This window comes from Rhizophagus irregularis, chromosome 16 (genome assembly GCF_026210795.1).
Source record: "Rhizophagus irregularis chromosome 16, complete sequence".
Classification (NCBI taxonomy): domain Eukaryota; kingdom Fungi; phylum Glomeromycota; class Glomeromycetes; order Glomerales; family Glomeraceae; genus Rhizophagus; species Rhizophagus irregularis.
Genome location: NC_089444.1, coordinates 4,808,014 through 4,827,655, shown reverse-complemented (window position 1 = coordinate 4,827,655; position 19,642 = coordinate 4,808,014). Strand labels below are relative to the sequence as shown.

The 19,642-nt window shown below is 27.8% G+C and overlaps 5 protein-coding genes across 5 annotated transcripts; 4 read left to right on the top strand and 1 right to left on the bottom strand.

The window, feature by feature from the left end:
* Nucleotides 1-134: 134 nt before the first annotated feature.
* On the bottom strand, nt 135-832 carry OCT59_008702 (uncharacterized protein; the record flags this gene model as incomplete). Its single annotated transcript, XM_066142695.1, has 2 exons — nt 135-284; nt 719-832. The coding sequence occupies 2 exons, from the start codon at nt 830-832 to the stop codon at nt 135-137; spliced, it is 264 nt and encodes an 87-aa protein (XP_065999552.1).
* A 1,189-nt stretch (nt 833-2,021) lies between these two features.
* OCT59_008701 (uncharacterized protein) lies at nt 2,022-2,273 on the top strand (the record flags this gene model as incomplete). The annotated part of the gene is made up of 1 exon (XM_066142694.1): nt 2,022-2,273. The coding sequence occupies one exon, from the start codon at nt 2,022-2,024 to the stop codon at nt 2,271-2,273; it is 252 nt and encodes an 83-aa protein (XP_065999551.1).
* Nucleotides 2,274-6,737: 4,464 nt separating this feature from the next.
* Nucleotides 6,738-7,853, top strand: OCT59_008700 (uncharacterized protein; the record flags this gene model as incomplete). Its single annotated transcript, XM_066142693.1, has 4 exons — nt 6,738-6,742; nt 6,928-7,000; nt 7,081-7,621; nt 7,684-7,853. 4 exons carry the CDS (start codon nt 6,738-6,740, stop codon nt 7,851-7,853), a joined length of 789 nt encoding a protein of 262 aa, XP_065999550.1.
* Nucleotides 7,854-7,987: 134 nt separating this feature from the next.
* OCT59_008699 (uncharacterized protein) lies at nt 7,988-8,401 on the top strand (the record flags this gene model as incomplete). The annotated part of the gene is made up of 1 exon (XM_066142692.1): nt 7,988-8,401. One exon carries the CDS (start codon nt 7,988-7,990, stop codon nt 8,399-8,401), a length of 414 nt encoding a protein of 137 aa, XP_065999549.1.
* Nucleotides 8,402-13,824: 5,423 nt separating this feature from the next.
* Nucleotides 13,825-14,434, top strand: OCT59_008698 (uncharacterized protein; the record flags this gene model as incomplete). The annotated part of the gene is made up of 2 exons (XM_025328639.2): nt 13,825-13,945; nt 14,040-14,434. 2 exons carry the CDS (start codon nt 13,825-13,827, stop codon nt 14,432-14,434), a joined length of 516 nt encoding a protein of 171 aa, XP_025165675.2.
* Between the last annotated feature and the right edge of the window lie 5,208 nt (nt 14,435-19,642).

Sequence of the window (19,642 nt, the reverse complement as noted above, 5' to 3'; positions counted from 1 at the left end):
AATTCTCACCAATATCCTGAGTTCCCATTTTGACATTGTCTAGAACGAAACGTTAAACATTTCGTTATAAAAAGAATTTGATCGAACTCTCATCAAAATCTTCGTCAAGACAATTATCAAGTTTCAATTCCCAATCAAAAATCCGCTAAATTAGAAAAAGTTTCTCTGCCGAAAGAAAAAGGGTACACATCACATGATGCAATGTCTACAATTTGTCCTTTGCCATCGACATCAGCATTACCAGAAATATTACATAAACTGACATTCTTTTCCTTCCTATCGAACTTACATAGAGTAACAATTTGAAAAATTTTACAATGAGCATTACGTTAGTTGTACTACACATTTTCTTCTGAAATATAAAATTAATTGCTCTCCTGTAGAAACAAAGCGCTTATTGATCTCCTAAATTCCGACAGTAACAACTTTAACGATTATTACAAGTCATTTTCTTGAAAATTAAAAAAAGGATAAAAATAAAAAAAAACTTACCGTAAATATTAAAATCAATTCTTAATGGTAACGTCTCAGAAAAAAAAATGAAACGTTAGTCAAAGACAAAATTACTGTTACGTCTAAAAAGTCTGGAGGCTGTAACTACTAAAATTTAGTAGAAAGAGAGGATACTTATTTGTATCGCACGACTCACACGTGCTTAGTCGAAAGTCACGTGATATATATATTTAAATTGGGACCCGAAAAAACATCATCTTTCTACCGTGCAGGCCTCTTCATCAAACTCGTCTATGAGTCCATTGGCAGCTTTCCACTCGCGCTCCATATCGGTCTTTGCGCGGTCCTCTGGAATCTCTCGTGCCTTGCCTTTATCCATCTTTATAGTTTCATACCCAGCAGGAAGACAAATGTAATTGCGTGCTATTTATCATTCAATTCATTTCAATTCAATAAGATTTAATTAAAATTAACCTAAATAGACCATTCTTGAACAAGAGATGTTGATAGATTAACTAGTTCCTTGATAATTTGATAAGAATAAATGTTAATAAAAATCGTGGATTAAAACTTGAACAGCTCTAAATAAAGAGCGTGTAGGATGTTGTAATACGTGACCACCAAGTTTTTTATAAGCTGCATCATATGCCTGTTGAGATACTAGACAAAATAAGGATAAAGGAGAATTAAATTTTTGCAATAACTAAATTCATAGTTGATCCAAATTAGTCATAGCTTTCCCCATAATTATTCGTGCTTCAAAGATGTGTTCAATAAAAGGAAATATTAGTTTATTTTCTGAAAAAGTCAAGATCAGCTAGTGCATTTTCCTGAATAAATGCTAATAGACTTCAATACATCCATTATATCACCGATCAGTAAAATCTGAATTTATTTTTCAACGAATTTTCTTTACTCATTATTTAAACCAGTATTATTCTGGATAAATAGTACGCTAAAACGGATTCATATTTTTTTCTTTCACCAATCCAGAAACAAAAAATGCATTTAAACCTTATTCTGGCTCTTTTAGGAGCGTGTGTTTTTTCTATGAGAAAACCTCCAAAAAAATTTTGATGGTGATTGTATAGAATTTTGTCAATCATTGGATATATCCTGCGTAATTTTACTAGAATTGCATAAAATGATCAGCCTACCGGTTGATTCTATAAAAAATAAGCTAACCCAGGGTATAGCCTGTCATTTACGTGATGATGCAAATGATTTATGCCAACTAGGTATGCATAAATGAATTTTTGATCTCCAGTAGGTAAATGATTATCAATCAGGATAACCTATTTTATCCTGCACAATAAATTTTTTTTTTATCGTTTTCTCTGATGTAATATTTTGTACCAAAACGTTACGCATGATAAAATATTAATTTTTTTAATTAAATAAGTTAACTTTTATCGTTAAAAAAATTAATTTGCTTGGCGTGTATATTTATTATACTTTGATATACGTAAATTTATAAATTCGTCAGTTTTTTATAAAAGGACGACAAAAAACAAAAAAATTATTATTTTTCGTAAATTTTTTTATAAATAAAATTTCATTCACGTGATATGGATGAAATTGAAGTTGAAACTCAAAATAATACATTCGCATCAGCAGAAACGAAAATTGATATTCATGATAACGATAATATAAAAGAACATAGGGTAGAAACTGAAAAAACTCCATCAGAAATGAAGGATGATAGTTATGAACAACATAGGAAATCAATTTGTCAAATTCTTGTTTCTCAATACATGAATGCACAGGTCGAACAGATGTCATTGTCGCAAAATTTGCCTGGAATTTTTCTGGCAAATTGAGAATTATCCCGGTAAATTGGGGTAAATTGTGTTACAATTTTGGGATAATGGAGGTCTTACAATTTGGCAAATTTTGTCAAAATGGCGGAATTCCTACAGAATTCCTAATTCAAATGTTGAGAAATTTTTCAGTAAATTATCATTAAATTGTGGGAAATTTTAGGCAAATCTTTAGTAATGATATGCAAACGAAGTGCAAATTGTGGTGAATTTAGTTAAATTTTTAGTAATTTTATGCAAACGAAGTGCAAATTGTGGTGAATTTTAGGCAAATTTTTAGTAATTTTATGCAAACGTAATGCAAATTGTGGTGAATTTAATCAAATTTTTAGTAATGTTATGTAAACGAAGTGCAAATTGTGGTGAATTTAGTTAAATTTTTAGTAATGTTATGCAAACGTAATGCAAATTGTGGTAAATTATAGTGAATTTTTAGTAATTTTATGCAAAAGTAATGCAAATTGTGGTAAATTGTAGTGTATTTTTAGTAATGTTATATAAATTGTTGAAAATTTAGGTGAATTTTTCAGCAATGTTGTGCAAACGTAATACAAATTGTGGTAAATTTTGCATTTTTTTGGTAAATGTTAGCTAAACTTTTGATAATTTAGTGAAATTTAGGATAATTTCAGACAATTGAGTGAAAATGTTTTACTGATTTTGGACAATTGAGTGTAAACGGTATAAATGCAACATTTTCAGAGACAATTTAGTGAAATTTTGGACAATTGAATGAAATTTAGTAATAATTTTAAACAATTTAGTGTAAACTCCATGACAATTTAAAACACTGTTTTAATAATTTCACATAATTTATTATAATTTTATTTATTAATAAATGTACAATTATTATTATTTAACGATAATCTATGGATAATCTGCACCTCTAATTCATTCATGTATCAAATGTCCAGTGCCAAAGTAGAAGCCGGTGTAAACCTAAAAAAAAAGAAAAAAATGAAGCGTTAATAAACGTTTCGTTGAAAAAAATCAAAATAAAGAAACATTTCGAAGTATATACCTTCGAAATGTTAAATTCCATACGTCCAAGGACCGTTGAACCTAAAAAATAAAAAAAATGAAACGTTAATATACGTTTCGTTAAAAAAAATCAAATAAAAAAAATATTTCAAAGTATACCTTCGAAATATTGAATTCCGGTTTGTCCAATGAGCCGCCAAACCTAAAAAATATAAAAAAAACGAAACATTAATATATGTTTCGTTGAAAAAAATCAAAATAAAAAACAAACATTTCGAAGTATACCTTCGAAATGTTCCTTTCGTTTTCACTGTTCCCTTTCGTTTCCCCCATTCGTTTTCACCTTCCCCGTTCATTTTCACCTTCCCCTTTCGTTTTTCCTTTTCCCTTTTCGTTTTTTCCTTTTATTTTCGTTTCCTCTTCCCCTTGTGTTTACTCTTTCCTTTTCGTTTTACCCTTTCCCCTTTCGTTTTATCCATTCCTTTACGTTTTACCCTTTCCTTTTCGTTTTATCCTTTCCCTTAAAGTAAAATAGAAAAAGAAACAAAAATTTAATAAATTAGATAAACAAAAAAAACGAAAAATTCCCCTAATTCCCTTTCCCTTATTACCTTTCACCAAAGTCCGGGTCGTAATTTCATCTGGCATTCCTACAAGAAGGAAGAAAAGAAACGTCAGTTAACGTTTCTTAAAAAAAATAATTAATTATTAAGTTTCGCAACACAATGTTGCGAAACTCACCGGTTCGTTTCGAACTCCATCATCAAACGTCTGGCGTTCCTACAAAAAGTAAAAGAAACGTATGTTAGTATCGTTTCTTTAAAAAAAAAAATAATAATTAAAAAAATAAGATTCGCAATATTGCGAAACTCACCGGTTCGTTTCGATTTCCATTATCCAAACGTCTGGAACCTACAAAAAGAAAAAAAGAAACGTTAGTTAACGTTTCTTACAATAAAAAAATAAAAAATTAAGTTTCGCAATGTAACATTGCGAAACTTACCGGTCGTTTCCATCATCCTAACGTCCGGAACCTACAAAAGTAAAATAAAGAAACGTTAGTTAATGTTTCTTATAATAAAAAAAATAAAAAATTAAGTTTCGCAATGTAACATTGCGAAACTTACCGGTCGTTTCCATCATCCTAACGTCCGGAACCTACAAAAAGTAAAATAAAGAAACGTTAGTTAACGTTTCATTTAATAAAAAAAAATAAAAATAAAGTTTCGCAACACAATGTTGCGAAACTCACCGGTTCGTTTCGAACTCATCATCCAAACGTCCGGCGTTCCTACAAAAAGAAAAAAGAAACGTTAGAAATGTTTCCTAGAAAAAATAAAAAAAAAATTTAATTTTTTAAAAAAGGGTTCGAAGAGTTTCGCAACTTACCCTTTAGTTTCCTCATTTCCCAAACTCAAACACCGTAAATCCTACAAAAAAAAGGAAACATCAGTAATGTTTCCTAAAAAAAAATTTAGAAAAAGTTTCGAGGCGAATGCCTCGAAACTTACCATTTCGTTTTTCCAAGTTGAATACGCCGGAAAGACCTATAAAAAAAAATAAAGGATCGTTAAAAACGTTCCTTATAAAAAAAAAAAATTTTTTTTTAGTTTTTTTTTTTAGTTTTCGAAACGAAAAGCTACCTTTCAGTTCTTCGTTTCCCGAAATCAAAACACCGGAAGCCTATACAAAAAAAAAAGAAAGGAAGCGTTAGAAACATTTCCTAAAAGGAATTAAAAAAAAAAATAAGTTTCGAAGCGAAACGCTTCGAAACTTACCCATTTCCTGGCTTTCCGAAGACGAATACCGAAAGACCTAAAAAAAGAAAGTATAGGAAGCGTTAGAAACGCTTCTAAAAAAAAAAAAATTATTAAAAGTTTCGAAGCGAAACGCTTGAAACTTACCATTTCATTGGAAGATTCCGACGCTGATTACATAATTAATATGGTTATTGTTAATAATAGTAGGAAGGGAAAGGGGGAAGGGGAGAGAAAGAGAGAAGGGGAAAGGGTGAAGGAGAATGGGAGGGAAGGTGAAGGTGAAGGTGAAAGAAAGAGGGAAGGGGAAGGTGAGAGAGAAAGGAAGGTAAAGGGCAAAAGAAAGGAGAAATAAAGGCCGTGAGAAAAAAAAATTAAGCTTTTTGCTAAAAAAAGCTTAATTTTTTTTTTCGTTATACCGCAGTTGAAGCTGCGGTGATTATTAAGTAATATCACGTGACGCACGTGATATATAATTTTATATAAATAGGGGCATTTTCCCCGAAAAAAATTTTTTTTTTTTATTATAATTTTTTTGATAGATGTATATATATACTTATATATATACATATATATATATCTATCTAATAACTTTACGAAAAGCCCCTCCTCTGTAAACAGGTAGAGGCCATAAAGTACCTATAGGGGGAGAGCCATTGCTGCTCCCTCCGCCTGTTTATAGTGACAAAAAGAGGGAGTCTTCAGTAGTAAGGTTTCGTATAAATTAAACAACACATCGTGTTGATACATTGTTAAAATTAACAATGTGAATTTAATGTTAAATAATGCGTTAGAATATAAATATTATAAATTTAATAATGTCCGTAATTTTACAAATAAATAAAAATTATCCTAACAATTTTAATGTAATTAAGTGTAATGCTACATTATCCTGTGTAATTGTAGTATTTTTTTTGTGTTTTTTAGTGCAATTCCGCGTTTTTTAGTGCAATTCTGCGTTTTTAGTGCAATTCTGCATTTTTTAGTGCAATTCCACATTTTTTAGTGCAATTCCGCATTTTTTAGTGCAATTTCGCGTTTTTTAATGCAATTCCGCATTTTCTAGCATAATGTTACATAACACGAAATTTTCTAAAAAATATGATAATTGTGATACTTTTTAGTGTAATGCTACATTGTCTAGTGTAATTGTGGTATTTTTTAGTGCAATGCCGCATAATTTAGTATAGTGCTACATTTTTTAGTATAATTTAATGTAATGTGGAATTTTCCAAAAAATGTGATAATTGTGATGCTTTTTAGTGTAATTTGGTGAAATGCTACATTTTCCAGTGTAATGCCATATTATTGAGCATTTTCAAAAAAAAAATGTAACATTTTAACATTCTGACGAAAGTGAAACATTTGACCAAAAAAACATAAAATTTGCTAAAAATATGCAACATTTGACAAAAAATATAGAATTTTCATAAAAAAATGCACCATTTGCTAGGAAATCGGAATATTTGACAAAATTTGATTTTAATTGACAATGTTATAACAATTTTATGAAATGTTGTTACAATGATATCACATTGGAGATAAAATGTGGCATTTTCATAAAAATGCACCATTTGCAAGAAAATTGGAACATTTGACAAAAAAAAAGCAAAATTTGATTTTAATGACAATGTTATAACAATGTTACGAAATGTTACAAAAATGTTACATTTGAGATATAATGTAGCATTTTCCCAAAATTTCATAAGATTTGCTAAATCGGACAATGTTGTAACAATGCTATTCCAAAAAATTGCTCAGTGTAATGCAGCATTTTCCACAATTTCCCACCATTTTCCAGGAAAATGGGGAATTTGCATTTTTTGAATTTTGGACAATGGCGCCCCTTCGACCTGTGATGATGAAGGATATGGTTCAGATAATTATGGTTCAGATAATTATGTTGTTACTTATAGTCGTGAAGATAAATCATTTCTTGGATGGCCAATTAAAGAGAATGGACTACAACAGCACGATGTTTATTTTAAGGTTGAACAAATTGACAACTATAAAACACATATACTAAGTAAAAAAATCTTGGTATTAAGTAAATATCATGATTATTGTAGGTATCTATTTTGACTCAAAACAATAGTAATTCAATTTTATGTTTAATTAATAATCTAATCGTAATTAACGGGTTGATTGATTTAAATAGTGATCGTACTAGTAGTAGTGACCGATTTCTTAAATTAGAGTATCCCATTTCTTGTGAATGTGATGCTATTGGATTCCTTCCTAATGGTGATTTAATTAATGTATCAACAGACGATCGCAAAATTTACAAGTGCTGTTTCACAGACAAACTAAAAAATACAGATCCTTGGGAATGTTCTCAAATTAATAAAATAGAAATTCCCAAAAGTTTTGATCAAGATGAGTTTGATTTTGAGAGTTTTACATATCAAACGAAGTTATTTATAATTTTTGATGGTTGTGAAACATTAATACTTCAATTTGATTTATTGGAAATGAATTTGGAAAGACAATACATTACATGTGTATATTCTCCTCAAAGTATGCCAGTAATGAATAAAAATCAAATGTTATTAGCATATTATTCTTGCATATTTACAATGGAAGATGGAATGTTGATTTTAAACGAAAATTGTGAGTATTACTTTTACAATACATACAATATATCTTATTTTTTAATTATAATTTATTCGCAGATGGTTGTGATAATCGCCCAGTCGAATTCATAACTTTAAAAAATAATTCTGAAAGATTAGTCATTGATTGTAGACCAAGTAGTCTTAAACTTGTAGATCCTTATCAAACTTATGGTGAAATTGATATTGATACATCCAGTGATTTTAATGATATGAATGTGATAAATTAAACAGAAAAATTTTCATTGATAATGGTAATGTTCGTGTCACAAATGGATTGGATGAAAGTAAATTGAAAGAATTATCAAACAAGATCACAGATGGAAATAGTATTTATACTTCTACTTTTAAAATTATACGAAGTATGTTTGAAGAAATCATTAAACAAACGGACATTAGAAAGGCTGCATTACCTAATGAAAAAAAGATTATATTAAAAGATAAGGTTAAAGTTGAAGATTCTGATCTTCATGAATTTGTTCTTCGTCCTAATGATACTTATGATGAGATTTCTCTTGAACGAAATGATATCTGTGAAAAGTCTTTAAAATTTTCTCATGTACTCTCATATAAACTATTAAAAAACCAGGATTTGGTACTAATTACTATGAAAGCAATTGAGATTTATTCATTAAATGAAAATTTTATAAATCGATACTTTTGGAATAATAATGAATGGAATAATATTTATAAATTATTCGTAAAGGGTAACGAAATTTCACAGGTCGAAAAGTGTCAAATCAGTTACCAATCAGTCACCAATCGGGTGCCTGATTGATGCCTGATTGATGCCTGATTTCCGCCAAAATCTGACACCAATCAGTCACCTATCAGGCTGCCTGATTGTTGACAGATAGGTGACAGATTTATGACAGATTGGTAACCGATTGGTAACAGATTGGTGACAGATTGGTGACCGATTGGTGACCGATTGGTAATGAATGATAGTTAATTTTATGGTCAATCGATGGTCAATTTATAGTCAATCAATGGTAAATTAATGGTCAATTAATGGTTAATTTATGGTTAATTTATGGTCAATTTATGGTCAATTTTATGGTCAATTTTATGGTCAATTTATGGTCAATTTATAGGTCAATTTATGGTCAAATAACCAATTGGTAAAATTTTCTAGTAGTAATCATATAACCAATAATAAAATTTATTACAGCACATAATAATATTTATTAAAATTATAAACTCTACAAATAATAAAATACATAGTGTCTTTATTTATTTATATTAATAAGTAGTGTAAATAAACATAAATAATTAATATTTAAAATAAAAACCATTCATAATCTTTTTTAAAAACAGATGTTAGTATATAACTGATAAAGTTAGTAATATTTAATAAATAGTAAAGAGTAAATATAAAAAGTTAGTAACCGTAGTAAAGTACAAATAAATAATAAATACAGTTAGTATTATGAAGAGTTTGATAAAATATATAAAAAAAAAAAATACATGATGATGTTAGTAAAAATAAAGAAATATAACATTACATTAGTAATATTAAAAAGTGATAAAGTTAATATTATAAAATAAAATATAGTCAGTACAATAAATTTAATGACAAAAATACAATAATTAATATACCTGTAAAATGTAAAGAGAATAAGAAAAAAACAAACAGAAAAGAAAGAGCGTGTATATTTTTTGAAAAATAAACAAACTCGAGTTTGGTAATTTATATGCATGTTAAGATCAGGTCACATGCATAAAGATCAGACCGAATTTTAATTGGTTAATAATAGATAAATATCGCATCTCCAGAAAAAATTTCAATTTTTACCGTCTCTCACTTTTAAATTTGTATTAAAATTTACCTTAGACTTTCGGAGACCTAAATTTTTTTAAAATTGTTTAATTTATTTAATGTAAATTTAATAAAAAGTATATTGTTTTTTAATTAATGGTACGAATTCTAAAAAATTCTCTATTAAAAATATCTCATACAAATTCTTAGAAAATTTCAAAAAAAAATTCTCTATTTCCTATACGAATCTTAGAAAATCTCAAAAAAAAAAAAATTTCCATCAAAAACACCCTAAAAAATTTTACAAAAAAGAAATCTCTATCAATCAAAAATATCCCATATGAACCCTTCCTATACGAACTCTTAGAAAATCTCTTAAAAAATTTTCTATCAAGGAATCTCATACGAATTCTTCCTATACAAACTCTTAAAAAATCTTTATCAAAATATTCCATACGAACTCTTCCCATACAAACACGTAGAAATCTCAAAAAAAAAAAACTCTATTTATCAAAAATATCCTATATGAATCTTAGGAAATTTCTCAAAAAAAATTTTCTATCAGATATCCCATACGAACCCTTCCCATATGAACTCTTAGAAAATCTCAAAAAAATTTTCTATCAGATATCCCATACGAACCCTTCCCATATGAACTCTTAGAAAATCTCTTAAAAAATTTTCTATCAAAGAATCTTATACGAATTCTTCCTATACAACTCTTAGAAAATCTTTATCAAAATATTCCATATGAACTCTTCCCATACAAACACGTAGAAATCTCAAAAAAAAAAATCTCTATTTATCAAAAATATCCTATACGAATCTTAGGAAATTTCTCAAAAAAAATTTTCTATCAGATATCCCATACGAACCCTTCCCATACGACCTCTTAGAAAATCTCTTAAAAAAATTTTCTATCAAAAAATCTTATACAAATTCTTCCCATATGAATCTACGAATCTAATGTATAGTTAAAATAAATTGGTCAAATAAGAAATTAGTATCACGAAAAATTTTCCAATTTTTGATGATCTTTACATAGTTCTTAGAAAATCTCAAAAAAATTTTCTATCAGACATCCCATACGAACCCTTCCCATACGAACTCTTAGAAAATCTCTTAAAAAATTTTCTATCAAAGAATCTCATACGAATTCTTTCTATACAAACTCTTAGAAAATCTTTATCAAAATATTCCATATGAACTCTTTCCATACAAACATGTAGAAATCTCAAAAAAAAAAAAAAATCTCTATTTATCAAAATATCCTATACGAATCTTAGGAAATTTCTTAAAAAAATTTTCTATCAGATATCCCATATGAACCCTTCCCATATAAACTCTTAGAAAATCTCTTAAAAAAATTTTCTATCAGATATCCCATACGAACCCTTCCCATATGAACTCTTAGAAAAACTCTTAAAATATTTTCTATCATATATCCCATACGAACCCTTCCCATACGACCTCTTAGAAAATCTCTTAAAAAAATTTTCTCTCAGATATCCCATACGAACTCTTCCCATACAAACTCTTAGAAAATCTCTTAAAAATTTTCTATCAAAGAATCTCATACAAATTCTTCCTATACAAACTCTTAGAAAATCTTTCAAAATATTCCATACGAACTCTTCCCATACAAATGCGTAGAAATCAAAAAAAAAAAAAAAAAAATCTCTATTTATCAAAAATATCCTATACAAATCTTAGGAAATTTCTGAAAAAAAATTTTCTATCAGATATCTCATACGAACCCTTCCCATAGCAACACTACAAAAAAGAAAAAAATATATTTAAAAAAAAAAGAAAAACCTTCTCCCTTGCTCAGCCCTCCCTTACCTTAATTCTCAAAGTCTGGCAATTTTTTTCGTCCATAAAAAAGAATTTTTTTTTTTCAAATCGGATAATGATCTAGATTACGGATCACATCTCACTCAATTCAGAGTGACACAAATTGCAGGAAAAGAAGTTGATCAGCAATATTGTTAACCAATTGCTACTGTTACCGAATAATGACGGTAATTAAGGGACGAATGGCGGATGACTTATATCGTATAACTACACGAATACCAACAAAATTCTTACTCAATACTACCTATCCAAGGTACTTCCAGTATTGTTCGTTAAGAATCGTCAAGGTAAACACTATAAATACGATAAATGAAAATACGCAATGGTTATAACAACAACTGTTATATGACTGTTAGAAACAACGTGTAGTATTGACCAATATAACGATTTTATTAAACAGGTGTAAATTCGGATCTTTACAACAAAGTGATAAAAAGTGACAGAAAGGGATAGGAAATATATCTTAAAGATATTTAATGACAAAATAACTACAGAAAAATAGCTATATGGTAACTACTCTATCAAAGAGTTGGCGGAAGGTGTATTTATATCTTATTTTATCTAACCGTCATCTCTTTTTCCTGTCATCAAGGCAAAATCTAATCTATAGATGTCTATTGATGGGTTATTGATTTCGTAATATATCAATACAATTACAATACGATTATAAGCCATTTTTAATAAAGTACAAATGATAATTTTAGACGGTTAATTACTATTGAGCTAATTTCCCTACAATAACTTCTAATAAAATCTTATATATAAACAATACAAATAAAGAAAATAAATAATATAAATAAATTATCTAAATAAAATAAAATAACTATAAAAACGATATATAAGTAAATCTATCAAACAAAATCAATATCTTTAATATAGTTAACCGATATACACAAATCAGCAACTATCATATATTGGCGTAAATCGTCTCATAACACCGGAAATCGACATGTACACAAATGTACCGAATTTCATCGGATCACCATATAATATCGGAAATCACATGCGCAAAAATTCGCGTAACACTACCCGATTTCTAACTATTTGACTTATCAATTTACCGACTACGAACAGGTTTTCAGACAAATAATACGATCCAGAAATAATTTTTTTTCTCAATATTTACAATTAAAAAATTTGTAAATCGGAATGCTGTTTATCTTTATTAAATGAATGTTTTTTTAAGCCAATCAGTCACTAATTGGCTATTCATTTGATAGCCGATTTTCATATTAAAGAATAAATAAAAATCCTAAATTCTTGAAAACTATCAGATATTGCAAACCAATCAGTAACCAATCAGTCATCAATCAGTCACCAATCGGTTATGTCAGATTGGTGACCGATTGGTGACTGATTGTCAATAGTAAATTTAATATATTTATCAAAACAAACTCAAAATAGAGATGCGATCCAGATGAAATTTTACAATCCGTGATCTGCACAGATCAATCCGGATTATCATAGGATTAAATTTGGATAATCCAGATTAACTTCAAATTTTTGGGTATCTCGGCATCCAACGATCGTATAGAGATGCACTATAGCTCATTCGAATCGTTGCATTGAGACGATTCGAATGAGCTATAGTGCATCTCTGTACGATCACTGGATGCCGAGATAATTGGCAAAACGTGAAACATCGGCATTTTTATTTTACGATCATGCAAAATTTTACGTTTTGCCGAATATCTCGGCATCTAGTGATCGTACAGAGATGCACAATAGCTCATTCGAATCGTCTAAGTGCAACGATTCGAATGAGCTATTGTGCATCCCTGTACGATCGTTGGATGCCGAGATATTCGGCATCCAGTGATCGTACAGAGATGCACAATAGCTCATTCAAATCGTCTCATTACGACGATTCGAATGAGCTATTGTGCATCTCTGTACGATCATTGGATGCTGTTTCGGATTAAAACGGATATCCTTAATCCATCCGGATGCATCTATTATCTGTTTAGATCGGATGGATAGGCGGATGATCCGAATTTTCGGATTTCGGATCGTATCTCTAACTCAAAAGCTCAGATTAAGCATAACTTGACTTGCTTTATAAAGCTATAATACTAATTTTTTGACTTTAATATAAAAATCAGATATTGTAAACCAATCAGTAACCAATCAGTCACCAATCGGTTATGTCAGATTGGTGACCGATTGGTGACTGATTGTCAATAATAAACTTAATATATTTATCAAAATAAACTCAAAAGTTCAGATTAAGTATAATTTAACTTGCTTTATAAGACTATAATGCTAATTTTTTAACTTTAATATGTAAATCAAATATTGTAAACAAATCGGCAATCAATCAGTCACCAATCGGCATATGACCGATTGGTGACTGATTGACAATCTATGCCTGGTTGGTGACCGATAGGTAACAGATTGAAAGAATCGGTCACTAATAGGTAACCAATCAGTCACCAATCAGTCATATGACCGATTGATGACTGATTTTTCATATTTCGACCTGTGTTTACGATAGTAAATTTATTAATGAACATTACAAGCAAATTTTTAAAAATATTGTAGAAAATGAATTTGATAAATCAAAACACTCATTACCATTCCCAAATATTATGGAACAATCTATGGATCGTAGAAAGGAAATAGCTGAAGATGTTATAAATGATGATTTAGCATCATCAAAATTTAGAATTGAAATAATTGAAATGTTAAAAACAGCAATTGATGAAAATTGTGATGAAGTTTATTCGACCATTTATTAATAATACTATTGAATCAATAGAAGATCATTCCGTAAATAGCATGACTTTTATTAGTTTAAACTTAGCAAAATTATGTGATGATTGCCCTGATTACATAATCAAATATATCTTACACACTTCTATTATATTATCTCCTTATTGTGATGGAATTGAAAATTCAGAAAATACTTGGATTCATTCATACACAAATATTTTCATTAAAGAATCACATATGGATAATAACATTTTTAAGTCTATAAATAAATGGTTAACTTGGCATTTAAGGAATTTAAGGATAAAAGAAAAAATCCAAGTAGTTAGGTTTATTGTTCCTTTTCCTCAAATTTGTGTATACCAAAATAACTCCAAAAATAATGATCATAAGAATAAAGATAATGATCATAATAAAAACAAAGATGATGATCATAAGAACAAAGATAGTGATCATAAGAACAAAGATAATGATCATAAGAAACATTAGTACATTACTCTAAAAATAATAAGACTAAAAATAATAATATTATCAAAATACAATACTAAAAAAAATAATTACAGTACTAAAAATAATCATGATAATACCAGAAAGTAATAGTATTTGGAATGAATTTTTATATAAACAAAAATCTATTCTATTTTGTAATATAGATAGTAATCATTTTTATAATTGGTGGAATTTTGCAGCAATTATAGATTATAAGTGGAATACTTTTACCCTATAAAAAGTATTATACTTAAAATATATTTAAAATATACTTAATTTAAAAATTGCAAAATACCTAAAATATACTTAAAATTATCTTAAAATATATGTTTAATATATTTAATTTTTGCCCATATACTTAAAATATATTTAAATTATATTTAAATTAAAATTTAAGTATATTATAAGATTATTATAAGTATATTTTAAGTATGTAAAAAATATATCTATAATATACTTAAATTTACAATTTAAGTATATTTTAAGTATTTGGGCAAAAATTAAATATATTAGAAATATATTTTAAGATAATTATAAATACATTTTAAGTATATTATAAGTATTTCGCAATTTTTAAATTAAATATATTTTAAGTATATTTTAAATATATTTTAAAAAGTTTTTAATTATATTTTAAATATAAATACTTTTTATAGGGTTAGAAGAGTTTACTATTATCTGATTTGGTTATTTTATATAATTTTTTATATTTGTTATTCATTAGCTTTTACATTAGAACAAAATTCTATTTCTGATTTTTATTTTAAATTACTTTTTATAATTTCTATTATATTTGCTTCAATATTTTTAATTTTTGAAATTCGATATTGTTTATAGAATTATAAAATTTATTTTAATGATTTTTGGAATTTATTTGGTAAGTAATATTTATTTAATTATTATCTAATATTTAAAACAAAATTAACTTGATTTAATCAACAAATAGATGTAAGAGCATGATATCTTTTATCCATTATAACATCCACTTTTTGGCTTATTAATAAAAGCCCACCACTTTGGTTTACAGCAATATCTATTATATTATTGAGTTTTGAATTTTTACTATTTTTTAGAGTATTTAAATCATTTGGAATTTACTTTGCCATAATGATTGGTGTTGCAAAAACAGTTTTTCCATTTTTAGTACTTTTATTTTTTATAATATTGGGATATGCTCAAGCATTTTTCATTATTCTAAGATCAAATAGTATTAATGATGAATAATGATTTATGGAATATTGCAACTAAATATAATTTTATTAATTCAGATGGAACTATAAATAATACTACAACAATAATTCAAGATCCTGATTCAAATACAAATTTGTTTAATTGGTTTTTTACTTCTCTTTTAGCAGTATATAATCTTCTTACTGGTAATTATTTATAAATCAGATTTTTTTTTTAAAAAAAAACAATATTTTACTAATTTAAGATTAATAGTTGGTGAATATTATTAACCTCTTAATCGAATTCTATTATTTTAATTAAGAATTAGTAAAAAGGTAACTTTACACCATTTTTTTGTTATTTAAATTCTAATTTACTTATTTATTATATTTATTAAAACGTCATTTTATCTATTTTCTTATGTAATCACTATAATAAAAAAAGAGATTCAATAATGGAAGTAAAAATTAAATCAAAAAATAAATATCATAATTTTCATTTAATAGAATCATTACAACTGATATGTAAAAAAATTAAGAGAGATGATGATCTAAAAACAGATCAGTAAAATACAGGAAAATTATTACAAGAACTTTCAAATAAAATGGAATTTGTTTTGGTAGTTTACTAAAAGATTAATAATCAGTTATAATGAAAATTAAAGTATAGGATATAAAATTCAAAGTAAGTAAACTTGTAATATTTATATTATATAATTATATAATCATATTTTTTAACTTTTTGTTTTATTTAAAAAAACATATTGGAATTTATGTAATATGTATTTTAGAGAATGGGATATTAACAATTTTACAGGATATTAACAAGTTAATAGACAGATTCAAAAAGTACTTATAAGTAACTAAATAAGGTAAAAACTCTCATTTTTTATGATTATACTTTTCTGTAAAAGTAATAAATTTACTGTATAATTAATAATAAGGCCGCTCCAACAAATAGTTTCGTTTAACATCACATGACATGAAAAAAATAGAGGGGGGGCGGGGGTAAAATTTTGTACATATTAAATTTTAAACACATATATAAAGTCACGTTATTTTATTAGATGTAATGATTGTAACGTTAAGTTTGCGATATTGTATCACAATCGACCACTTGTATCAACACTTAATTTATATTATTAACATGTGAACAAATCGTATTTTCTTTTTCTTTTTTCTTTGTTCGATAAACTTTTCTTTTTCTTTCGTGTAGTATCAGTAAATAAAACTGCAGAACTGACGATACTTTTTTTGGAAATTATATACATCAAATGTTGTATTTGTTTGTAACAGCCTATGAAAATGGCATATCTTTAGTAAAATCAGCAGTGGTTGGTATTAAAGAGTCCGGAAATTTTGAAGATTTATTAAAAGAAGCACTTTCAAATGAACTCTTTTTAGAAGATAAGCTGGTAAAAGTTGATCTTCAATGTAATGATTCTTCAGCTTGGCATCCTATATTAAATGGTCTTACCGAAAATTTAGAAGCATGTTTTCAATTGAAGGCGCAGCATGTACGTTTTACAATATCTCATAGTATATTAATTCCCGATGAGTTATCTAATGAAGGATCTTCAGCATTTAATTTCATGATGACACAACAACGCCTAAAAAAACTTCCACCACTTTACAACTCCCAATTTCGTAATGATTTGCTCTATAATGATTTTTTAAAAATTTTGCAAGAAAGGAAACTGGGATGGCTGAATGATAATCATTTAACTATTGGGCATTCTTTTATCCGCAGAGTTACCGATTTAGTATGGTATTTGGATCCTCATCTTGGCAAATTGGAAAAACGCGGCTTGAAACTACCAAAAATTATAGCCAAACTTCCTGTATATGCTTCTGAAAGTCATTATAATCTCTATCATGATACTACGAAGCATAAAAAAATTGAAATATCACGAGAAAAACTTGAGTCATTTGTTAAAGCTTTAATTTTATCTATTCAACAACCTTGGACACGCCTATTACATTGGGAAGAAGTAATTAAAGATATTGATGATCTGATAAAAATAGCTCAAGAATATGCCAACTATCTTCAAGGGGTTAATAATAGAATGCGTACTATACATACGAGTCTAGTTCCTGTAAGAAATGGGCGGGATGATATTACAGTTGAGGATATTGAAGCTGTTGACTTATATCCATCTCAATATGAGTTTTTAGCACAGCTTCTTCGTGAATCCAATGATTATGATCTTCTAAATATAGATCATTTGCTTCCTCCCAAGCCACAAAATATATATCTCTTTTTTCAAAATATTTGTGCTGATGTATCCTTCACGCTATATCGTTATTATCATGGCAATTATCTCGGTACATTAAATTTTGTATGGAAAATTCCTTCTTTGGATAAATGTGACAAGACAAAAGAAGCAAAAAATATTTCTGCAGCATATGACCAAATCCCAATCTATTGTACAAGACAAATGCGAAAAAATGTGATAAATAAGGTTTTTTTCTTTTTTTTTTTTTTGTTTATATTTCAGTTAAAATATTTCTTTTGAAAATATTGAAAATACTAAATATACACCAACCTTTTTATAGTATTCTTTAATAGTTAAAGCATCACGCTCAATTCTGCAAGTACTTTATCAAGATTTAACAGGAGATGTATCAACACCAGATAATGAAATCAATAAGAAAACACATGAACGGATAAAATTGATGCTAGATACCCAAGATCCTGATATTATTATAGATCTTCGTAAGATTATTAATGAAAAAGGCACAAAATTTGATGTCTTTTGGAACGAAATGCAAGATTACTTTAATGAGGTAATGATTATTAATTTAAATACTATTTTTGGTATTTATATCTTATATAATTTATATCAAGATCATCTCAAATTTTAAAAAGGTTACGCCTGCAGTGCATGATCGACGACATACCTCAACTTTATATATGCCAATTGCCATCTCAGTTAAGGATCTGGTGCAAATCATAATTGAACGATTAGAAAATAAATATGGCACCATACCAAATGATATTGAAATACCTTCAACTGAATGGGTGCGATTACAATTTTGGCCAAAAACAGAATTTTCAGAAAATCGGTATACAGGCAGGTTCCAAATTCGATATATGATTCAAGCTCGTCAAATACGCAAGTCTCATATTGATTCACATTACTGTTCTGCACTTTGGAGATATTTACGTGAATTTGCTATTAAATTTAAAGAGTATACAACATTAATTTGTGCTGATGACAAACATAAAGTTCCTATTGGAGAATCAGTTGCTACTTCAACAGGAGTGAGAAATAAATCAGCATTAACTACTATAGATGGAATACTTAATTCTTGCGATCACGATTTTACAAAATTATCTTTGACCCCTTCGGCATCTTTATTTGTTGACATTCCAAATAGTATATCAGATTCATTTTACCAGGGTCAAGTATATATAGCATATAAAGATACAATTTTCCAACCAAGTTCTGCTATACGACATGCAACAGAATTCTATAATAATTATTCTATTCAATATCAAGATAATATTAACAAACCTAAAATTTTACTTTTATATACTGATGGTGGTCCAGATCACCGATGCACATATGGATCTGTTCAAATATCATTGATAGCCTTGTTTTTAAAAGGTAACTTTGATTTCTTAGCTGCTGTACGAACTGCTCCTTACCACAGTTGGGCCAATCCAGCTGAACGTATAATGTCAATATTAAATCTTGCTTTGCAAGGTGTTGCTTTGAAGCGAGAAGATATGAGTGGATTATCAGAACAAGCTTTTGAAAAGCTTAAAACTTTATCTGAAATCCGTGAAGGAGCTAATTCTAATTCACATTTAAAAGAAGAGCTTATTAAATCAATTAAAATTACTCAAGAATTCCTTGAAAATCGTACTTCACGACTTTCTTTACATGATTTAAAATTCAAAATCGCTTCTCCTGCCATAGAAACTGAAATTGATTCTTTATTTGAGGTATTTTTTATATTAATATTTGCTTAAATTTATTTTTGTTAATCATTAATATTATAATAGTCTATATTAACAGCTGAAAGTCAGCTT